Consider the following 21,375-nt stretch of genomic DNA (forward strand, 5'->3'; position numbering starts at 1 on the left):
GCTCTTAGTTGGCCTAGCTTTCAATTTTTTGAGTCTTTAGTTAGATCTTAATAAAAAATTCAAAGTGGTTGACTGATCACCTAGACGGTCTCGAAGACTTCATGGTCTTTCACCACCAAGTTTAGAGCCTTCTCCTAGAAGGCACAGAGGTAATACTGCTGGTGGGTTTCGTCCCATGGCAGCTGATGCATCGGGGATTGATCCTCCTCTCGGGGGCATTAGTGTTCAAGTAAGGCTTGGCACTTCCGCAGAACAAGAGAGGAACACTCCAGTTCTTTCTCGAGTTCTCTTTCAAACAGAGAATAACATAGAGGTAGAAGAACTCTCAGAGTCGTTAGCAACTCCGAATTCTCCCCTACCATCTAGCTATCCAGAAGTATTACAATACGTTGTGACTCTGATGCATAGACTGTCAAGTCTAGGTCACATTACGCACTTACCGTCATAGGCCACTATTGGAAGCATGGCTTCTACTATAAGTGCTACAACTATGCAGACTCCAACATCAGCACAAGGGGGAGGAACGATTTCCATCTCCTCTGCTTCTTTGTTTGGGTCTTTTGCTAGCACATCTTTAGTTGGGTCTACCTCCATTCCTTCCATGAGTGGAAATTCCCAAACCAATGCTTTTAGTTCTGGATTCTTCCCATTTTGCACCCATTCACAGGGTATTCCTTCAGTTCCATTTAGTGCCTCCACATCCATGATGAGTGGATCGAATTCATTCCAGGGTTTTCCTTTCAGAAGTGGTCATACACCACATTCCAACCCAACAATTGGATCTATGCCTTTCTCTTCTTTAGGACAAAGTAGTAATCCCTTTCAAGGTTGGACTAACCTTGTGGTTAGTGGCATGGGAACTGGGAATCCGTTTTTCAGCCAACAAGGGAATAGGCCGTACTCCACAGTTAGCTCGTTTCAAAGTATTCCTCCCCTAGCTTCTGCTTGGAATCCATATCAGGGGTTATCGACTCCTTATAATCCTTTAGGAGGAAGCTTTGCTGGTTATGGAGGTTTTGTAGCCGGAGTTGGTCAAACTTCGAGTTTTGCTGGATTACAAGGCTTGCCTTTTGGTTCAGCCGGTTCTACTGGATACTTCGGGCAGCCTAGTGCCTTCCAAAATCCAGGCCAATCTTTTCAGAACTTTGGGAGCTCCGCCCAGTCTGGGTGGAATCCCCAAGGTCCTCCTAAGCTTCCATTTCTAGCAACTTTGAACTTGCCAGATCTCACTAAAATAACAAATGATCAAATCAAATACAATCCGGCCTGGCCTCCGGTCCCAACCAAACTCCCTTCAGACATTCCAAAATTCGAAGGGAAGAGTGGTGAAGACCCAGGCGACCATGTAACCACATTCCATTTGTGGTGCTCATCTAACTCCCTAATCGATGACTCAGTTAGGTTGAGACTTTTTCAACACACCTTGATTGGTAATGCAGCCAAATGGTATATAGAGTTTCCAGGGGGCAACTTTACATCTTTTGCCAACTTAGCTAATATTTTCTTAAATCATTTCCAATTGCCTGTCCGTTGTGATGTCGGAATTGAACTTTTGGCCAATTTTCGTCAGGACACGGCAACTCACATTTTTTATCATATTCAGGAATGGAGATGGAGAAAGAGGCTCATTAAAGCCAAAATCCCTCCAGAGTACCATCTCGAATGGTTTTTGAAATCTTTACAACCTGAGATCTCTAAGGATGTCTCCATGTCTGGAGTCTATTCTGAGGAGCAAGCGATTTTTAGGGCCCAGCAGTTAGAATTGATCTACTCTCAGTCTGGGATCCTACAAAAATACTTGCCAGATGCTCCTGGGTCTAAGGTTGATATAGCCAAGTCGAAGCCAGGTCCCCATGTGGATGGTATCGTTGGATCGGTAGACACAAACGCGGTGAACTTTTTGAGTCAATTGCAGCAGTTGTCTTTGCAAACTGCTCCTAACAACCAAGTCACATCGTCTAACCCTCTGTCTTCCCAACCCTCTTCGATTAATACCGTCCAATCCAACCCCAAATGAAATCAAAATTCCAATGGGAAAAAGAATGGATGAGGTAAGAAAAAGAGTCAAGATGGGAAGACTGATGCAAATAATCCTGGCAATAATGCTGGTGGTGGTAGAAATGAGTCTAAAAAGAAAGTCAAGTTTCCATGCAAGTTATGCGGTGGAGACCATTTAACTCACCTCTATCCCAAGATTGAAGATGCTCATCACTTGTTAGGGCAGCAAGGGACTTCTAGTTCTCAGGCTGTGTTAACCAACCCTTTTCCCCAAGGGCAGCAACTTCTTGCTGGCGCGAGTTCAAACCCTGGGACCTCCGCAGGGGGCAACCAGGAAGGGGAAAAGTCATCAAATGTTTTCATGATGGGTTCCAATGTCCATGTGGCCACTCGGTCATGTGATTACGGTGAAGCCAAAACTTCCAAGAACAAGACTGCTCCCCAAAATACCGACCTTCATATTGAGCGACCCCTTGTCGAGACTATACCACGGATACCGAAAGGTTCCTCTAAATGCGCGACTATTAATCATAATGCTAGGGCCGCCCAGAACTACTCCATTGTTGAGGATCTGGCTCAGAGTCCGTGCGCCATGTCCACTTTAGAGGTTCTCCAGTCATGTCTGGCTCAACGAAGTGCTTTACTTTCTGCGATTGGGGCAGTTGATCCAACTAACTCTTTAGTGCTCACTTTCGACATTTTAAATTTCAAAAAGCGACTCCCTAATCATATGGCTTTCCAAATAAAGTCTACATACCGGAAAATTAACATTTTTCGTATAGTTATTGATGAAGGAGCTTCCACGTGCGTCATGTCGATGTCATGCTGGAAGGCTATTGGATCGCCTTCGGCTGTTCCTTCACCTACCGTCCTGACTGCATTTGATGGTCATTCTCATAAGCCGCATGGGATTATCCCGGCCTTTCCCATATGTGTTGGGGGGAAGGTCGTTAACATTGAAGTAGAAGTCATTGATGCTAACCTAGACTGCAATCTCCTCTTAGGAAGGAACTGGGTATACAAAATGGATGTCGTTGTTTCAACTCTGTTTCGTGTCATTTGCTTTCCTCATGAAGGGAAAATCGTTAAGGTTGATCAATTGGATTATTGTCCAGTCGATCCCCAGGCAATCTCTGACTCTACTGTTCCTTTAGTAGATAACCCTCGTCTGCCTACTGAGAATCTAGGAGTCAGGATGTACTCTTCATTGATGGGTACGTTTGATCTTCCCCCTCCTACGGCTAGAATAGATACAATTTCATCCTCCAAGGACCCTTTACGAAAAGAGTTTGTTCAAGCTCATTTTTTTTCGGATCCTAGACCCTTATCTTCATCTGCGACCACATCGGATGACGACAAGATCGGTGAAATAGAATCTCTTACATCTGCAGTAGAGCCTAGATGTGAGTTTATCACCATCTCTGCAGACAACCATTCTACTCCTTCCTTTGAGAATGAGATAGATGGTGATGTGGCTCATACCCAGAACCTTGACTCCACTTCTGCGTTGGATTGCTCAGATATCGTTTTTCCATTTGAAGAAGTGATATTCGAAGCAATGACGACTGTAGATTGACCTTTGGAGGATTTACATCGTTGGTCATGTTTTCATTCCCCTTTGCATGAAGTCGAATCCAGGTCCTCCAGTCTGACTAGCGATGTTTGTACGGTCCCTTTGGCTCCAACACATTCACTTGCCGAAGGAAGTATATTGATTGGTTCGATAATTGTACCGATAAACATCCCTAGGAGCAAGTGGGTGGAGCCCCCTGATGGGCTCTACCTTAAGAAGTACTTTTCTTAGCAGCTAGGCTTCTTTGTACATTATGTATATTTGTACATATCTCATCGAGAGTTTTTGATATCAACACTTTTTGGTCTGCTGTGGCAGGTGTTGATGGATGACTTGGTCTATTTTGGGTTCGCCGATGGTGCTAGTCGGCACACTCGGAATCTCACTTCCGCAGCTTGGGTACTCTACTATCCAACTGGTCAATTGATGGTATCAAGGGGCGTATGCATTGGTCCCGCTTCAAATAATATGGCTAAGTATACTGTCGTCATTAATTTACTATCTGAGGCAATTTCTTATGGAATCGACTCGTTGGTAGTTTATCTTGATTCACAATTGATAATGTCACAATTGAATAACATTTATTGGGTAAGGGATCCATGTTTATATCGCCAGTATTTAAGGGTGAGGTTGTTGCAAAGATCATTTACTTATATTAATTATTTGCACATTCCAAGATCTCATAATTGGTTAGCGGATTCTATCGCTAATCAAGCATTAGACTGGCACATCAATCATTCATCACAATAAAATCAAGCATCAAAAAGTCGAACTGTATATATATATATATATATATATATATATATATATATATATCATAAAACATCTCGAGTGTACATAAGTCTGTCCAAAAAATATACAAAATTGGGACTCAAATGCCCATAATCATGTCTGGTATATCTAATGCCCCGACTCAGGATGAGCGGCTAAGTAGGTAGCTATTGCATTGGCTACACGCCTAAAAGTGCGAACCCAGTCACGTGGCATGCCAACCACATGACATTGCATATCCTCAGGAAGGTCCTCTACGACAGCCATCGGTACTCGATGAGTTAGTCTCACCAAGTGTTGCTAAACTGTATGTAGAAGTCGTTCTGTATCAGCAGCCACCTCTTCGGCTCCTCGGTCGCGCCGTCCATGCCACGGGAACCCATCTGGTCGTACCGGCCCAATATCTGGAACATGATCATCATATTAGTCATTTGAATCCCATCAAAAATATTTTTCAAAATTCATTATTATATTTGAAAAATCCAAAAAAAATCATAAAATCAAAAATACTTACCAATGTCGCCCCATGCTGCGGTCGGTGGTAACACTAGATCGGGATCTCCTCAGAAATCCAACCCAGCATAAGGGTAGTCATCTATGGCGATGATTTGCTGATCCCACCAGGAAAAGAAGTCATCGTCAAATGCAGTCTGTGGGACGTCCCCACCCCCTAGACGTTTCATCAGGTCAGCCCACCTTCCCATGCGTGGATCTCGTGGGGTGCTGATGGAAACTGCTACCCTAGGGTGGAGTGTAGGGACCCTCTCAAAAAAGAAAGAACACAGAATAGTCCCATATCCAAAGTTTTTGGTCTACCCCCTCTTGATAGAAGTGAGCTGGCTCTTCATACTAGCCAGAAGAGGAGTACACCAGTCAAATACAATGGTGAGATAGTCAATTGCCATGCTCATGGTTAGCCGTGATGCCTGGTGCAGAGAAGCTAATCCGTTCACTCGAGCTATGGTGAACAGGATTATCCTCAGCGGTAAACTTGCCACATGTGTGATGGAAATTTGACTTCCAACCTTCTTTGGATGTCCCGGGCAATATATCTATATGTAGTCCTCGATCAAGAGACTGCTCCCTGTCCTTCCCCGGGAATGTACTACCTGTCCCCTTCGGGAAAGGCCTGTGATGAAATAGATATCTTCCACTTCTATCCTCAGTGGCATCTGGTCAATCATAAAGGCATCCTCCTCGATATTCCAATAATCAATGAGCATCTCAAGCAGACGTGTGTTTGCTTTCATATTCGGCAGTTTGAAGAATTTAAGCAAACCACATCCCCGTAGGGCATCCAAAGCATCAGGATCATTCATGACCTCATCGTCCACTGCGGTATGCTCTCTTTCTCGCCAAGTGACCGACATCCTGAAGAAAAAATGATTTTCAACCATTAGTTTTTTGTTTAAAATGTTCGTGGCGTATACGCGGGTCCCTTTGCACACAGTCGCGTATAGGGCCCGCGTGTACGCGGGTTTCATATTACCAACCCGCGTATACACCGCGGTGAAATTTTTGGCAAAAAATTCAACGGTAAAACATTAATTAAAAATTCTAAAACTAGTCACAATGGATTGCAAGACAAGTATAAGAGTTACCTAGGGATTTTGGAAGAATCTGAACGGTTGAATTTGGCGTATGGACAACTTGCTTCTTTTGCTCCACTTCTTTACTCTCAAACTCAAATGGTGAAAATGGTGAGTCCAAAAACTCTTTTATAGGTTTTGAAAATGCAAAAATTTTTCAAAATTTTATTTTGTTTGGCCTCATGTAACTTTTAACTTGGGAGCTTGGAATGTCGAGAATGGTTTGATTTTCAGGACATTTTGGACGTTTTTCGACAGTTTTGAGACAGTTCCATGATTGCTGACCCATCATGGCAGGTATCGTTTTCTCACTAGCATATAGGTTAGGGAAGCCATTTTTCCATTGCATTATGCATACTAGCCTCCATTTGTCGATACATCTGCCATAGGGTCGATCCCATCATGTTATGGTTCGTAAGCCATCTTCACTCACCAATTTTTTAAATCATGACATGATGGTAGAAGTTATCCTTTACATGGGCATCGTAGTTAACACCTCATTGACATTTGTTGCCCATGCTGCTCTGATCTGAGTAGGCTCGGGAGTCCTCTTTAGTCTCGCCATGACTTATGCGATGAAGTCTCATTCATCTTTGCTTCTTCACTTCGTTCTGGCCTTATACCCTAGAGGCTCCTTTGTGTTGATTTGTACCACTGCATTGCATTTTGACCATTTGCACCTTTTGGCCTTGAGCCAACGTCACTTGGACTTGTGTTTAAGCCAACTTTTGACCATGCCGACTGCAAAATCAAACTTGCATACCTTTAACTTCTGCAACTTGACACACCTTGACCCATGGAAGGAACACACCTTTGAGTGTCACTGACCAGTTTTCACCTCCCTTCATTGAGCATAGGAACGTTCCAATCCCAGGAACTAGATCATCTGTTTCACCGACACTCGTTCCTTCCACTATATTATAGCATTCTTTTATTCTTTTTCCAGCTTAAAAGAAAAAGACAAAAAAATTATATATTCCAAAAAAGAGCAGGAACGGGACAATATTTCCATTTATTGTTGGCAACTAGAGTCCGTCGTGTCGCCCTTGAACAAAGCACTCAAAACAAAGTCTCCTCCGTTTGGGCGGGATTTAGTTTGACTTAGGTAAGCCTTAATCTTGTTATTGAGTCAGTTCTCCCCCGATTGGTTATCTCTTCTAATCATATGGAGGGTTCGTTCGTGCCTCCTGCATGATGAACTTATACAGAGTCATCATATGCTGCCACATAGTCACGTTGAGTCGTGCTTTTGTTCAAGGGAAGTTAGCCTGAGTCGGCCTCTCTGCGGTGTCTCTTGACTCAATTTTCAGTCGGCCATCCCTGGTTGTCAGTATCATGTCTATCATCACATCCATTATATTGGTCCTTTACTCGTGCCGGTTTGAGAAGGTCTCCATTGACTTTTTGCTAGCGGGTCTTGTCCTTATCGACGACGACATCTTTCTCCGAGGACAGGCCTAGAGCTGCACCCTGGCCCTATTTTCATTATTGATAGGTCACCTTGTGCTCAGCATCGATCAGTATAATGGGTCTTTGACTGAGTGGTTTCCCTTGTGTTCGACATTAGCTTATATTATCACACATTGGGATTCATGCACCTTGGTTTCCATTTGACCCTATTGGTGGATACCTCGCCTCTGTGTCAGCTTCCATTATTGGTTCGTTCAGAGGGTTTCTGTCCTGCGCTAGCCACATCTTGTGTATGCTGGAAACGTACTTTGGTCGGGTTACTAAATCTCTTTCATCTGATTCCTTCCACATTATTGGCCTACAGGTTACACTCGTGCTAGATTGATGAAGGATGCCTTAATGCCTTCCTTCTAGCATATCTTTCCCTATCGACTCCGACTCATTGCTCTGGGGCAAAGATCTAGAGTCCATTTGGTAGTACCTTGGGGTTTGCAGTCATTAGTGGCAGATCCTTCGCTATCGACAGTGGGAAACCATCATTGTCTCCTAATCGATAGATTCTTACAGGTGTTCGACTCCAGCTCATCTATTCACACTTGTTAGATTGTACTGGGTACCTTGACGCTCATTATCATTATTGGTGAGTAGTCTCGCATTTGTTAACGGTATACATCAATGACCGGTAATCAAACGATTTCTCACATGGTCAGCTTCAAATCATTTATTCCCATGGTGTAGAAATGTACCACGGCAGTCGGTGAAGACCTCAGGTTGTATCAGCATTCATTGGTTCACTTGACAGTTGCTCCTGTTGCTGCTAGTTGATACCATCCCACCTTATATGTTGCAGTCAGTCATGGTGATGATCCAGGTGGATGTTGGTGGCCACCCACCTATCCCATCTGGACCCCCACAACTGTTCCCTTTCAGTTTTTTAGTTTCCTTAATTATAGCACAATTTACTATTTTTAGCAGTTTTTCGGGTCCTAAACTTCCAGAGCCGTTTTCAGGCCCTAAACGACGTTTTTTGGGAAATCTACCGCCAATGATTTTTCTGTCAAAAAATTGTCTTTTTTGTCATAGTCCTCAAAGAGATCTTTCCAACGGGCTATCATGCGCGTCAAACAGAGATAATACGACCAATTAGCGACCCCGGGAAGTTGGCTGTCCAACTCACCCCAAAACGGGGCCCACAATTTGGTGTTTCATCTTCTAGGGTTAGGTTTGCGATGTGAAGGGTTTTCCCTTGTTTCTCAATAATAAATAGGCCTTCGAGCCTCATTGTAACATAGTTCAGAATAGTTCATAGGCATGTAGCCGTCACATCTCTTCTCAAAGATAAGATACCATCGCCCTAGCTAGTTTATTTCCATTTCTGTTTGTAAGCATATTTCAGTATTTTACAGTAATGAAATGAAGTATTATTTCCACTGCATATCTGTCTTTATGGTCATCTTTGTAATTTGTTGTGTTCCTGTTTAAATCAGGATCAGGCGACATTCTATATGCTGGCACCTGAGTTTGCAGTGTAGTACCATCCTATTCCATCATGTTCAGTTGGTACCTTTTGTGATCAGTTTTCGATATCATTGATCTGGTTCATCCTTCAGCATCATTGACATTCTTATATGTGATATTCAGACATGTACTTGTTCAATCATGATCAGATGATCCATTATGTTTTTCCAGTTCTTTATACTTGTATACTTAGTGGATCCGCTTGTACTTGATATGCGGACATGCTTTACTTTTTCTGAGCATGGGTATGCCCACCTCAGATAGTGTTTCTTTCTGATCTCCTTTTGTGGCTTAGCAGGCTGAACTCTGGTGAAGTCCTTCTCAGTTTTTGACAGATTTCCTTTCCATGTACTTGCTTAATACATTTCGGCCATCATGTACCCCTTCTGACCTCATATATTAGGGGGCATCTGTTATAGCTCCAAATCTCACTCTTGGGGTTTGTGATGCTGCACTCATGGCCCAGGGCAACCCCTCCTTCCAGACCTGGTCCAAAATTTAAAAAAAATAGTGTTTTATTCCCTATACATGACATTGCCCTGAGCTAAATGCGTGTATACGTGGGTCTGTGTATACCCAACCCACGTATATGTCTTAAAACACTTAAAAAAAATTAAATCTCCTTAATTTCAGGCAGAGATCGCGGGTTTTACCTGCTGATCACCTGTTAGTGCCTGTGGCCCAACTGTTCCCAACGAATTCCCAACTAAAAAACTACTTTGGGAGAAGTTTAAAAAGGCTTCAATGGGAAGGCCTAAGGGAGGAGAGAAGAGAGAGAAAGGTTATTATGCTAAGATTTCCCTGACCAGGTCTGAAGATCCTTGTAACTCCTGTACTTCCCTCATTTTTATAGGAAACCCTTGTTTCCTTGTGTGATGATGTCCATCTACTACTTGTGATATCATGGAGTAAGTCATGGAAGGAGTTTGTTAAAGGCTTGAGACTGGATGAATCCGAAGGACGGTTCCGCTTGGAGCCTGCGAAAGGACAACTCAAGTGAAATTATTCCTTTCTGTACTTTATTTGTCTATAATAAAAGACACACATGTCTTTGTTATTGATATAAATCTTCTTCATGTTTATGATATTCATGTTAGAATTCATGTATGAATGGTTGTTTAATTGCATAACTAACTACCTTTCTTTATAATATGAACATGGTTTCTTTATAATGTTTAGTCCATATACTGCTGTACTTTCTTGAATTGATTGTTTTGCAGGTCAAAGGAGAAAAAGGAACTCCAAGAAGGGTTTGGACCCTGGAAGGACCTTCTCAAACATAGGACCTCAGGTACGCCCCTTATCATAGAGTTTGCTTATATTAGCATCATGGCTGTATGGAATGTGTGTTTCTCTGTATAGACAACTTTCAGTCTGCTAGAGTATCAGCCCAAGACCCTAGGGGAACTTTTTCCTTAACAAGTACCTCTTTATTTTTGTCAAGCTTGAGGAGGATAACATATTCTTGTTCTATAATTTTCCCTTCGGGCAAACCCGTCGCTATGTTTTAACGAGCCTAGCGACAGTGAAACTCGCTCTTATCTGAATGGACAAGTTTGTCGCTATTGTTTTAACGAGTTTAACGACAAGGATAACTCAGTTCTTTTCAATTTTAGAGAGTCTGAAAAGAGACGGAAAGAAGACTCCAATATTCCTTTTTCATAATATAATCCCTTAAGTCCAAAAAAGTATAAAACAATGCGAAAGGGATGAATTTTCGATAGTTTTAACGAGCCGAACAAGACAAACGCTTGACCTTTTTGTGTAATAATCCCTCAAGTCCAAAAAGATTAAAATATAGAGGAGGGATAGCACTTCCAATCACTTTAACGAGCTGGAGAGGCCAATCGCTCGACAATCTTTTCATATTTTATGAGTCAAATGAAAAGAGCTTAAAGGAGACTCATTTTTTGAGGAACAAGTGATGTTTTCACGTAGCAGTTGGTTCCAGGTAATGTTTGGAAATCTTCAATCATGGCAGTGTAAAGAAGGTGGCTAATAGGATCACTCGTCGCAGTTGTTCCTCAAAAGGGGTAAACAATCAAATGGAGGCAAATGATCGGCTAAATAGAGTGGAGGTGATGGTATGAACATGACGAAGGCTCAAAAGCTGATAATAATTCGATCTCAATGGTTATTTACTAGTGGTGGGTTCATTTTTTAATGAGCTTAAACTCTGGTGGAACATATGCTCATTGCTATGTTTAATTTTTAACAAGCTTGAACTTCGTGTAAAACTGCTCGTGCCAGTCGTATAATTAGGATGTCTCATCAATAGGTTCATTTTTTAGGGGGCTGGCACCATTCGAAATTATGCTCCGAGCCCTTTTATTGTGTAAGCTAGGAACGACCAATCCTACGAGTTTAAAGGGTTAAGAACCTACAAACTAAGAAAATAAATGGTCGTTTTTCACTTTCACGCAAAAAGGTTTGCATGCCCCCAGGTATAGCGAAGTAGAGTTTCCCAGGTTACCCCTCAATTTGCAGACAAAACATTTGTTCTATCGGGAAAGGCCTACCTTTTCCAGGTTACCCTTCAATTTGCAGACAAAACATTTGTTCTATCGGGAAAGGCCTACCTTCTAACAGAGGTATCTTATTCCGGTCTAATCCCATTTTCCTAAATGGACAGGTGTGTCAGACTAGTCATATATCCTCTGCGAAAACCTACCCTATACCTGAAGTTTTCCTGCTGAAGCAGACCAAGGTGCATGCCCCCTGGGTTTCAGTCACGACCACCGAATCACTCACGCTCATCAAGTGGATGGACTGGAGATTGATGAGACATTCCTTGCACAAAAAGACCTGTTAGGGATGGCATTTAACTATTAGCTATGTGTGAACCGGGGAATGAAAGCTAGTTTACGAGCTGGACCATTCTGCCTTCATACGAAAAACACATTACTCGAAAGAATGAGGAGACAATGGCTCCCATGCTATAAATGTAGTCACGTCCAAGGAGTAGATTGTAATCTAAAGGTCCTTGGACTACCATTACATTCAGATAAACGGTTTTCCTTCTCAAAGTTATAGGCAAATTTGGAAGGATTCCTAATGGTCGACTGGTTCCTTTATCGAAGCTTGTCAGAGGTCACATCTCAGGCAAAAGCGATGGCGAACCAAGCGCTTTCCAAGCAGTTGAGGAAAGGATACTCACAGAAGCTCCTTCATCTATGATGGTGCTGACCATGACCACTTTGTAAGTTTGCACTATGATTCGAAATGGTACATTACATGGTAAACGGGGTCTGCCTAGTAGATTCCAATCGAAGGAAACGACAAGGTTGCTTAGAGGTGGGACAAAATAAATGGCCAGATACAGCTTTGACGAATTTTCTTCCTGCGGTAAAGGAATGGGTAGATTTCCCCCATGTTCATCGGAGTCTGTGTTTACGAAAAGAATTTGAACGGTGTCGTTCTCATTCTCTTCGGTGACTGTATCATCTGAAGGTAAATCTTCTGAAGTCAAGATGGGGTCGACTTCCATCTCGACCTATTGACTTTGGTCCAATGTGGACTCAGAAGGTTTATCTTCAATGATAGGTGTTTCGACCGACACCAAAGGTGGGTCAGTCGGATTTTCAACTAGCAAAGGATTTGGCAAGAGTTTCTTATATCCAGGAGGGAGTCGCTTCGGTGATGCAGGACGATTATCCAAGACTCTTTTAGCTTCATCCAGGAATGGACAATGATGGAGGGCATGATCGTCTTCACACAGTCTGCAATTTTCCTTTATGTCCGGTTACTTCGCTTTCACTAGTTGACGGCGTACTTTCAACATGATCGTTAGAGGTTGATGAAACCGGATTGTGCAAGCGGGGACACCAGTCCCTTAGGATCCATGGGATGCAAAGACAATCTCGGTGATAGTGGTCTCCTTTGCAGATGACACATGGAGATTTAGGTTTGGACGGTGCAGTGTGTGGATTTTCGCTAGACGATGCACAGTTGCCCCTTTTTTCCGTTGGCTCCTTCTTCTTCTTCTCCTTCCCCTTCTTCTTCTTCTCAGTTACTTGGTTTTTAGTTTTACTATCTTCACCAAGCGAAGAGGAATAAGGAGAGGGAGAGACAAATGAAGTAGAAGGTTGGAGGGGAACTCTAGTATCGTCTAGATGCTGATTTGATTGTTCAGGAATCACGGTGCTTTGAATGACAAAGGTCGAGAAAAGCCATACTGGCAGGCCAATTGTCAGTCCTGGAAGGGACAATGTGGCCATATGAGGTGCACCAACATCTCCCCAAGAGGAGAAAGGACTAGGATTTCCCCCAAGGGGAAATCCTTGGTTGGTGGACTCCATTTTCTCAACCTAAGACCAACGAGGGAACAATGACATTATTCCAATTAAAATAAATTTTAGACGCTTTGACACAACTTGCTTTTTCACTTTTTAAGAGTCGAGAAAAAGCTAAAGATGAGTCTAGTTGCCTTGGATTTTTAATGAGCCTGAAGTGACAAGTGCTCAAATGGACCTTTTCCTTTGAGAAGTCTGAAAATGAACGAAAGAGACTACTCTAGAAATCTAGACAGAGGGATTGCCAAACCAATCGCAAAACTGCAGAATACTTTTTACGGTACGGAAGTTAATCTTCCCGAACGTTGTATTCAATGCATTGTGATCAATACGGTGGCAGACACGACTTCCTAAGGATAAAGGATATAGCCTATTATGGTCTCCCATTATATACTCGACGGTACATGGGAGCACAAGTCCGTACTGGCACTTGCCGTCTCAAAGAGGAGGAATCACCCAACCTACAGTGAAAGCGACAGTTACCATGCTTTACGACGCTGGAATACGTCTCTAGCCTAGACTTCTCGATGTTGTGCGTTAGGTTCCAGAGCGTTTTTATGTTCATTGAATTTATTTTACAGTTGATCTTTCTTAAGAAATTTGCCTTTCAGGTTCACCGCATGATGTAGATATACAATTCCTAAAATGCAATCTAAGATGATAAACAGTCATTTAATCTTCTTTTTGCAATGAAAATCCTAGCTACTAAGGAAAGAGAAATGAAATCCTTTCAACATAGAGCAGAGAGCACACACTAGATGCACTATCCTAAATCAAAATCAACAAGCAGTCTAAATGCAAATGCACGTGCATGTATTTGTTTTCTGCTTTCTTAATGTGTGAATGACAAAAAGAATGCTAAATACAAATCTGAATTATTTCTTCTTTCAAAGCGACAGTACTAACGATTTTCTTTTCAAAAAATGACAGGAAGGCAAGACGACACTTTGCAATTTTGAATTGAAAACTGCTTTCGACACTTGAAATACTTATAAATTCAAATCAAATACAAGAGTAACAGTGTAATCGACTATCAAAAAGAGAAGTATTCTTTTCTTTGACTGAAAACAACACTTGCGATACTTTCAAATCAAAAGACAACAATTCGACTAAGCTACTATTTTGTAAATGAGAACTATGAATGGCGAAAAATACATAAAAACATTCACAAATCTTTGTACAATGGAGGCTGAATGATGTAAAGGAAGGGGGTTTCTAGAATGGTCTACTGATCATAGACAGCAAAACTCCTGAATAAAACTAAAGACAGTGAAGAAAAAACCAAAATCTGGAGGCATATCTAGTCTTGTCTGATCATCGCACCTGTAACACAGGGAAACAAGGATGCATCCCACCTACTGCACACGGGAGGTGCGATGCATCCAGATTTCCAAGAAGACAAGGTGCGATGGTCCAGGGACGAGACTTTAACTTGGTTTTTGGTCACAGTTTGCAGTTTAGTTCAGGGATTTAGGCTGAGCAAATGATAGTCAGTAACTACAAAGTATAGGGCTGATCTAATGAGGTTACTCAAGCTACCTCTAGGGCACTTAGGATGTTTGCAAGTCAATTGTTCAGTTCATAAACAAACCTGGAGATTGACTAAAGAAGCGTTGATCTACTTTGCACTTGCATATCAAATGCAGTTCGAAGGCTAGCTGGCTTGACTTCAGGCTCCATCTATGGATTATGAATCAAACAAATAGAGACAAGCAATCAAACTAATCGCTCCCAAGCAAAGTCGCCATTTTGTTATCGGGAAATCTAGTGTCTATTCAAAGCTGCTAGTCCCACTAAGATGGGTAGCTATCTTAGAAACAAATAGATTAAAGTCACTTGTTTTTCCTTTACGAGAGAGAGATGGGAAAGAAGCGGAGAGTACCAACCTCAGTCTTTCGGTTGGCTCCTTGCTTGTTTCCTTTCCCCTTTGACAGAATCTCGCCACTGCTTCCTCACTTGCCCCGCTTCAAAGAACACCTGTAGATTCACAGCAACATAATACCATCAAAGAATAGAGATCTTTCACACTTGGTCTGACCCAATGCCATCCTCCCAGCATGAAAGCCCTCTTCACCTCATACAAAGCAAGATCACCCAACAATGTCTTCAAAGAGAAACCAAAGCACTTCCTTGCAAATTACAAAAATTCCAGCCTTTGGATCTCTTGGATGAGGGATCCATATATAGATGTTTACAGGGGAGTGAGTCAGCTTCTGGGATTGTCATTTCACTGATAGTTCTTGGTTCCACATGGAGATTTTAGATCTCTTACTCATCCCTGGGTGAATTCAGAGAGGCAAGTGTCAAATGAGCAGTTTCTAGAAGATTCTCTGGGTTTCCACCTAGCAAACTACTTGTGCCATTTTTCTGCTCTCGCTCATCATACCTTATAGAAGGGCTTTCCAGTATGCATCGCACTTTCTGCATGTGGCAGGTGAGATGCATCGCACGTTTAGCACTGGGCAATTTGTATGGTCCTGCTTTGACCAGTTCTGAGTAGTTTCTCATGGAGAACTTTTGGGAGATGATGTAATCAGCTGACCTTGCTCCTTTAGGGCATGAAACAACACTTTTAGGGACTTAGAAGCCCTTGGTTTATGGACATGTATGATTGGGGTTACAGTTCCCAAATATATCTATAACACCACTGACATGAATGGGGTGATTAATATGAAGAAGCGCAAGATGATTTTTGAGAAAATGTCTCTGCGTGTAGTCGTACCTTTAGACCCTGCAGAAGGATCACGCTACACAGAGCCGTTGCGTGACAGTGAAAGTGACGACGATTTGGAATACATCTACAAGATAACCACATGAGAGCAAGACTGGGTAAATCCCATCGTGGATGGACAAATCTCATGGGAGCGCGAAAGCTCCTGTACGTCAAATTTGGATGAAGAGATAGAACGATGGTAGAACTAGTTACACGAGGTAACCACGCTGAACTGTAACATGATGACAAGATCATTATGCTGCGTATCAGCAAAAGTGAGAGATTTGCCTACTTATGATGGATTAGTTTAGGTAGATGCTTTCTTGGATAGATTTGAAAGAGAAGTTCCGGAAAAGCAATGTTTCCAGGCTTTGAAGTGGGTACTGCGCACTACGCCCACGAGGTGGTGGGGTACACACCAAGGAAGCTTTGAGGACTGGTGTGAATGTAAGAGAATGATGCACATGCATTTTGGGAAGCCTAAGATGCAACTAATAGATAAATACAATGTACGGGATGGTCCACGCGCGCATCTGTCCAGGTGGGTACAGGCATATGGTAAACAACCTACGTGGATGCACATGGACTTCGTGTTGGGGAACACGGTCAATAAGCATGTGTTGGGGAGGAAATTGCGTGAATGATCCCTCCAGTTGGAATGACAGAGTATGGAAAGAATGAGTGTGTAAAAGGTTACCCACGTAGAAGCATTTAATGAAGTGTGTGAAGCACTGAACAAGGTATATAATGTGCAGCGATGTGATTGGGACCTACACGTACCAGTAGTTTTGTGGGCTTACAGGACAATGTGAAAGAAACTGATGGGATAGATGCCTTCTAGGCTGGCTTATGGAGAAAACATTGGAATACCGATGGAGTATATTATGCCTAGTCTGCGCATAGCAGCGCCCATGGGTATGATGGTTTGCGGAGCCTTGGAAGAAGGGATCGCGCAGCTGAACGAAAAAGAACACTTGGAACCTGATGACGAGATCCAGCAGGGTAATCTTAGGCTCCAAGAACTCATGAATGAAAGATCTTGGTTAAGGGAGAAAAGTGCTCTGATGGAAGAAGAAGTCAAGAAGCTTGAGGAAGGAATAAAGAAGGATTTTCTCAATAAGAAAACTACGGTAATAAAACGGGATGCACATGATTACGTTGAAAAATTTGGGGAATACCACCAAGAGTTGATCAGATTGATGCCTTGGATTGGACCACATATTAATATATGGATCACCGATGGTGGTGCAATGCAGATGGTGAAGTGCGTGATGCAGACAATAAATATAAAATGCGGATTTTTTCCAGGAAAAGTGATTGATGGTCGATTGAAGCTATATACAGGTGGCTCGGCCACCTGAGTAGCTATGGGAAGCACAGCCTTAGCACTCCAGGGAGTTGAAAGGAGGCGTGGGACTATAAACTACTCTACCCGAGAGTTACACGATGTCAGGGCTACGCGCAGGAGGGAAGTGTCACGGGGTCCGCGACAGTGCAAGGGTAGTTGCACTGCCACGTGGGTTGGATGGAAAGTGACCGTTATAGTCATTATTCACAATGTGATGCTTGGTTTGAAACCAAATGGAGCAAGCAACAGGCATTTAAGGCGAGCTTTATGGGCAATATTTGGGAAAATCTTCCACTAAGGGAGCATTAATGGACCGGATTTGGGGGGAACGGTCGAATTTGAATTCAAAAGGCACTATAAATTGCAAAGGGCTACCCAGCAAACAACACTTGGTCATTTGAGAATTGAGTTGTTGTGCACCCAGAGTATTCTGAATTGAGAATTTTTTAACCTATTGAGAGAATTGTTTGAGTCCCCGGTTGAGTAGTTGAGGTATTTCTGGAAAAACCAAATGGCAGCATCTAAAGAAGCCAGGGAAATCGAAGAAATGACCGCCAAAGAGGCCGCGCAGGCCATGACAGTAGAGGATGCCCCTGAGAGCGCCAGGATAGTTGCAGAAATCCCTAAATCACCGCGCATGCCGAGACCCAAGAAAGATAAGCAGCCCACAATTCCGGCGCAAATGTCCCCTGGAAACCCGCTGAGAACTAAATTGACCATGGAAGAAAAAGGGAAAGTGGTTAATTTGGAAACTGATGAGGAGGAGGAAGACCTTGAGGACATCCTGATAGAAGAGGATGAGGATGAAGACATGGAGGAAGAAACCGAGGGCGCAGACCCTCCAACCAGGCTGCCCGCATATGTTCCTCTACGGAAGGGGAAGGCAAAGGTGCCCAAGGACCTAGATGAGAGCAAGAGGTCTCTGCAAACTCCACAGCTATTTGACGATATCATTTTTGAAGGAGCACACTTGGAATGGGTGCCGAGTCTGAATTTTAAAGCTTAGGATCTCACGGACAATGAAAAGTTCCCACACTTGGAAATCATGCAGCTCATGAAGTCGAAGAAAAACACTGCTGTGGGAGTTGTAGAATTGAAGCCGCACAAGTGGTTGCGAGGGGTAGTGAAAGTAGGGTTGTTGAACCTGCTTTGGGTGCCGCATTACCATCGCTCCCCAATAACTATGTTTTTCCTCAAGCAGCCGCTTTTCTTGGTGCATGATGGGTGTTTGTGGCTAGAGGAGCCCATCCCCATCATGGACCACCTAATCCATAAAATTACCCGACTCCCTTGTAAAGGGGAAGGCCCAGTAGACATTTTGGAGGGTAAAAGCAGTGATTTGGCCATCGCGAAGGCCATGAAAAAGAAATATAAGCTGGAGAAGAAAAAGAGGGGCTACATGATCTCTAGTATTAACAACAAGGTAGTCAGAGTTATGACTCAGATACTGGCAGGTAAGGTCATGCGGAAGTGCCACGTGGATGAGGTGCCCGTGCTAGTGGTTGCACTTGCTGAGAAGTGCACAGAGGGGGTCCAGTTTAACTAGTCCGAATTCTTGTGCAAGGAGTTCCTAGAGAATTGTCGTGAGGCACAGGAATAGGGGAAGACCTTCCACTATGCATGGCTTCTGCTATCCATAGTGCTGGTGGTTGGGCAATTGCCTGAGGACATCCAATTCCCCCCAACTGAGAGGAATCTCCCAGAGTCCGCGAAGTACGCTTCGCTGTGGACCACTAAAGATGCGCGCAGGATCCGAGACAGTAAAATATTCTGGGTGTTCATGGAGATGAACATCAGAATGGGGATTAACCGCAAGCCGTGGTTATCGCCCATTGTCTATAACAACTTACAAAGCTTCGTAAAGTTTAAGGCGGACTTCCATCATGTCTACATCAGGGCACGCAAGGACCCCGCGAAGAAGTGGAATGAACTACCATACCTGGCCACAGATGATGTTATCTTCAATGTACTTGAGGCGTGGCCACCGGAGTGGCACGCTCTAGCCCTCTCCGCGACAGAAACGGAAAAGTCTACTACACAGCGGAAGAAGGAGGAGACAAAACTGTGGATGGCACAGTTGGAAGAGAAGAGAAGAAAAGAGGCAGTAGCAGCACAGGTGCAGGAGGTGCAGGACACTGCAAAGGTCACACTAGAAGCATAGAAGGAAGCAGAGAAGGAGCACAAGGGTCGGAAGTCACCTTCGCCTGAGTAGGAACAAGAAATGGAGACAGAGACAGAGGAGGGTGGCGTAGACCTACAAACAATGACAACACAGTTAAAGCGCCAGCACTCGAGAGAGCAGGTGGGGCCGCGAAAGAAGTCAAAAGTGTCTAAGACTTCTTTCGACCTAATCACCCTCACTGAGGGAGATTTGCACGATATAGGGGAGATAGTGTGCGAAGTCACCGCGGAGGCCCTCCAGTAGTTGGTGGAGGACAATCAGATTGTGTTGGGGGCCCTTCGGGTATAGATTCAGGAGTTGCATGTGCGGACTCCCCAGGCTGGTACTCTCTCGACCAACCTCGTAGTAGGAACGATCGCGGTAGAGTAAATGTTGTGCGCCTGCACAACCAACACAATAGTGATACCAGAGGGGGCACTGGTTATAGAAAATGAGGTCGACAGGCCTACGATCAGTGTGTTAAAAGGGATAGGAATCACATGGCTGCGCTCCCTCGGGAGATGCTCTATGTCCTGCAGGATGGAGTGACTGCAGAACTGCGGGCTAGGGAGGGCCACGCGCTACAGGTGTTGAGTGAACAAAGAATCAACATGGAGCAACTAAGCTTGCAGCGTGAGGTTGTGGCACAAAACTGACAGATAGTGCAAGTGGTTGAGGAAGCCTGCCAGATGTTCCTTGAGTTGGCCATCCTAGCAAAGGCTCGCATCCAGAGGTTAGCAACAGGAGTGCATGAGGCACGAGAAGAGATGGCCAAGGTTCAGTTGGAGGTGAACCTTTAGATAGCATAGCTACAGTTGAAGGTGCAGCCTTCAACTCCTCTAGGGGTAAGGGAACAGCGTGCCATCATCATTACATCAGGGATGGAGGAGATCAGTAGTGTAGTGAAGGACTGCACCAAAATGTTGGAAGAATCGTTTGAGGTCCTCACCACTCTACAGGTGGACTCGAACATACAACACTTAGAAATAGAGGCGCGTGAGCTACAACAACATTAAGACAATGTCAAAGGAACCGCGCAGACAGTGGCCATTACACAGAGGCTCACACGGATGCAACAGGACAAAGCGCTTAAGGAGCAAGTAGATGCAGGGTGACATAGAGAAGAAGTTTTGAAGGTGCGTATCTAGCCTTGGATTGACGAGGCCTTCGTCATCACTGCAAAAATTGAAGGAAAGCTCGCACAGCTACAGGGGACACAGGAGAAGATACAAGGAAGCAATTCAGACACCGCGGTCTCTAAACAACACATCCAGGAGATACAACAAACAACCACTCAATGCGCTGCTGACCTTGTAGTAGTCTGAGCAGAGTTGGGAGGTCTTTGTGTGAAGATCTCCGCACCAATAGAGTGACTCAAGGGCAAGTCATGATGTTTGTTTTGGGGGCCTGTTGGGCGCGGGATCCCCCCAAGGCATGTTTTGGGGCATAAAGCCCAAGTTTTGACTAAGTCCGATGTAAAGACTCAGTGATTTGTAGGCATGAAGTGCGAAGTGTAATTAAGTCATAGGGTTGTCTGCCCTTACTTTTGTAATGTAACATTGGCTTGATAGTTCTACCCATGGTTCGCGGACCATGGGATTGTATAAATAGAGCGAGGCTCTAAGTGAAAAGAGACATTAATCGAAGAATCAAATAGATGAGGAAGCATTGAGTCTAAGTGTAAATTCGAGTCTTTGGGTAGTAGAGTAGGAGAAGGTTCTGCAGCTGAGTGCGCAGAGGCCTAGTAGTCTACCGCTGAGTGCACGGACCCCTGCAACTGAGTGCGTAGGGCAGGTTGAGTCTGTAACCGATTGAAGCATTAATAAAGAGAAGTTTTACATTATTTCTGTGTATCTTTTTCTATTTTATGCATTGAAGTATATTGGGTATGAATTACAAGCTTACTGTTTATTTGCTGCGCGAACTTATATGAATGTGTTGAATAAGTGAATATAAGATAAAGTATCTGTTTACATAAAGATAACTAACTGTTGTAAGAAGA

At 43.5% G+C, this 21,375-nt stretch overlaps 1 protein-coding gene across 1 annotated transcript in view; it reads right to left on the reverse strand.

Moving 5' to 3' along the window:
- Positions 1-19,559: 19,559 nt before the first annotated feature.
- Positions 19,560-21,375, reverse strand: part of LOC149239579 (putative carboxylesterase 17) — a 131,155-nt gene continuing 129,339 nt past the window's right edge. The window contains exon 4 of the mRNA XM_089369908.1: positions 19,560-19,774. Coding sequence (XP_089226034.1) covers positions 19,560-19,774 — 215 coding nt within the window. The remainder of the gene's footprint in view (positions 19,775-21,375) is intronic.

This window comes from Pinus tabuliformis, chromosome 8 (genome assembly GCF_031772625.1).
Source record: "Pinus tabuliformis cultivar Carrire ecotype Pingquan chromosome 8, CPIR1, whole genome shotgun sequence".
Classification (NCBI taxonomy): Eukaryota; Viridiplantae; Streptophyta; class Pinopsida; order Pinales; family Pinaceae; genus Pinus; species Pinus tabuliformis.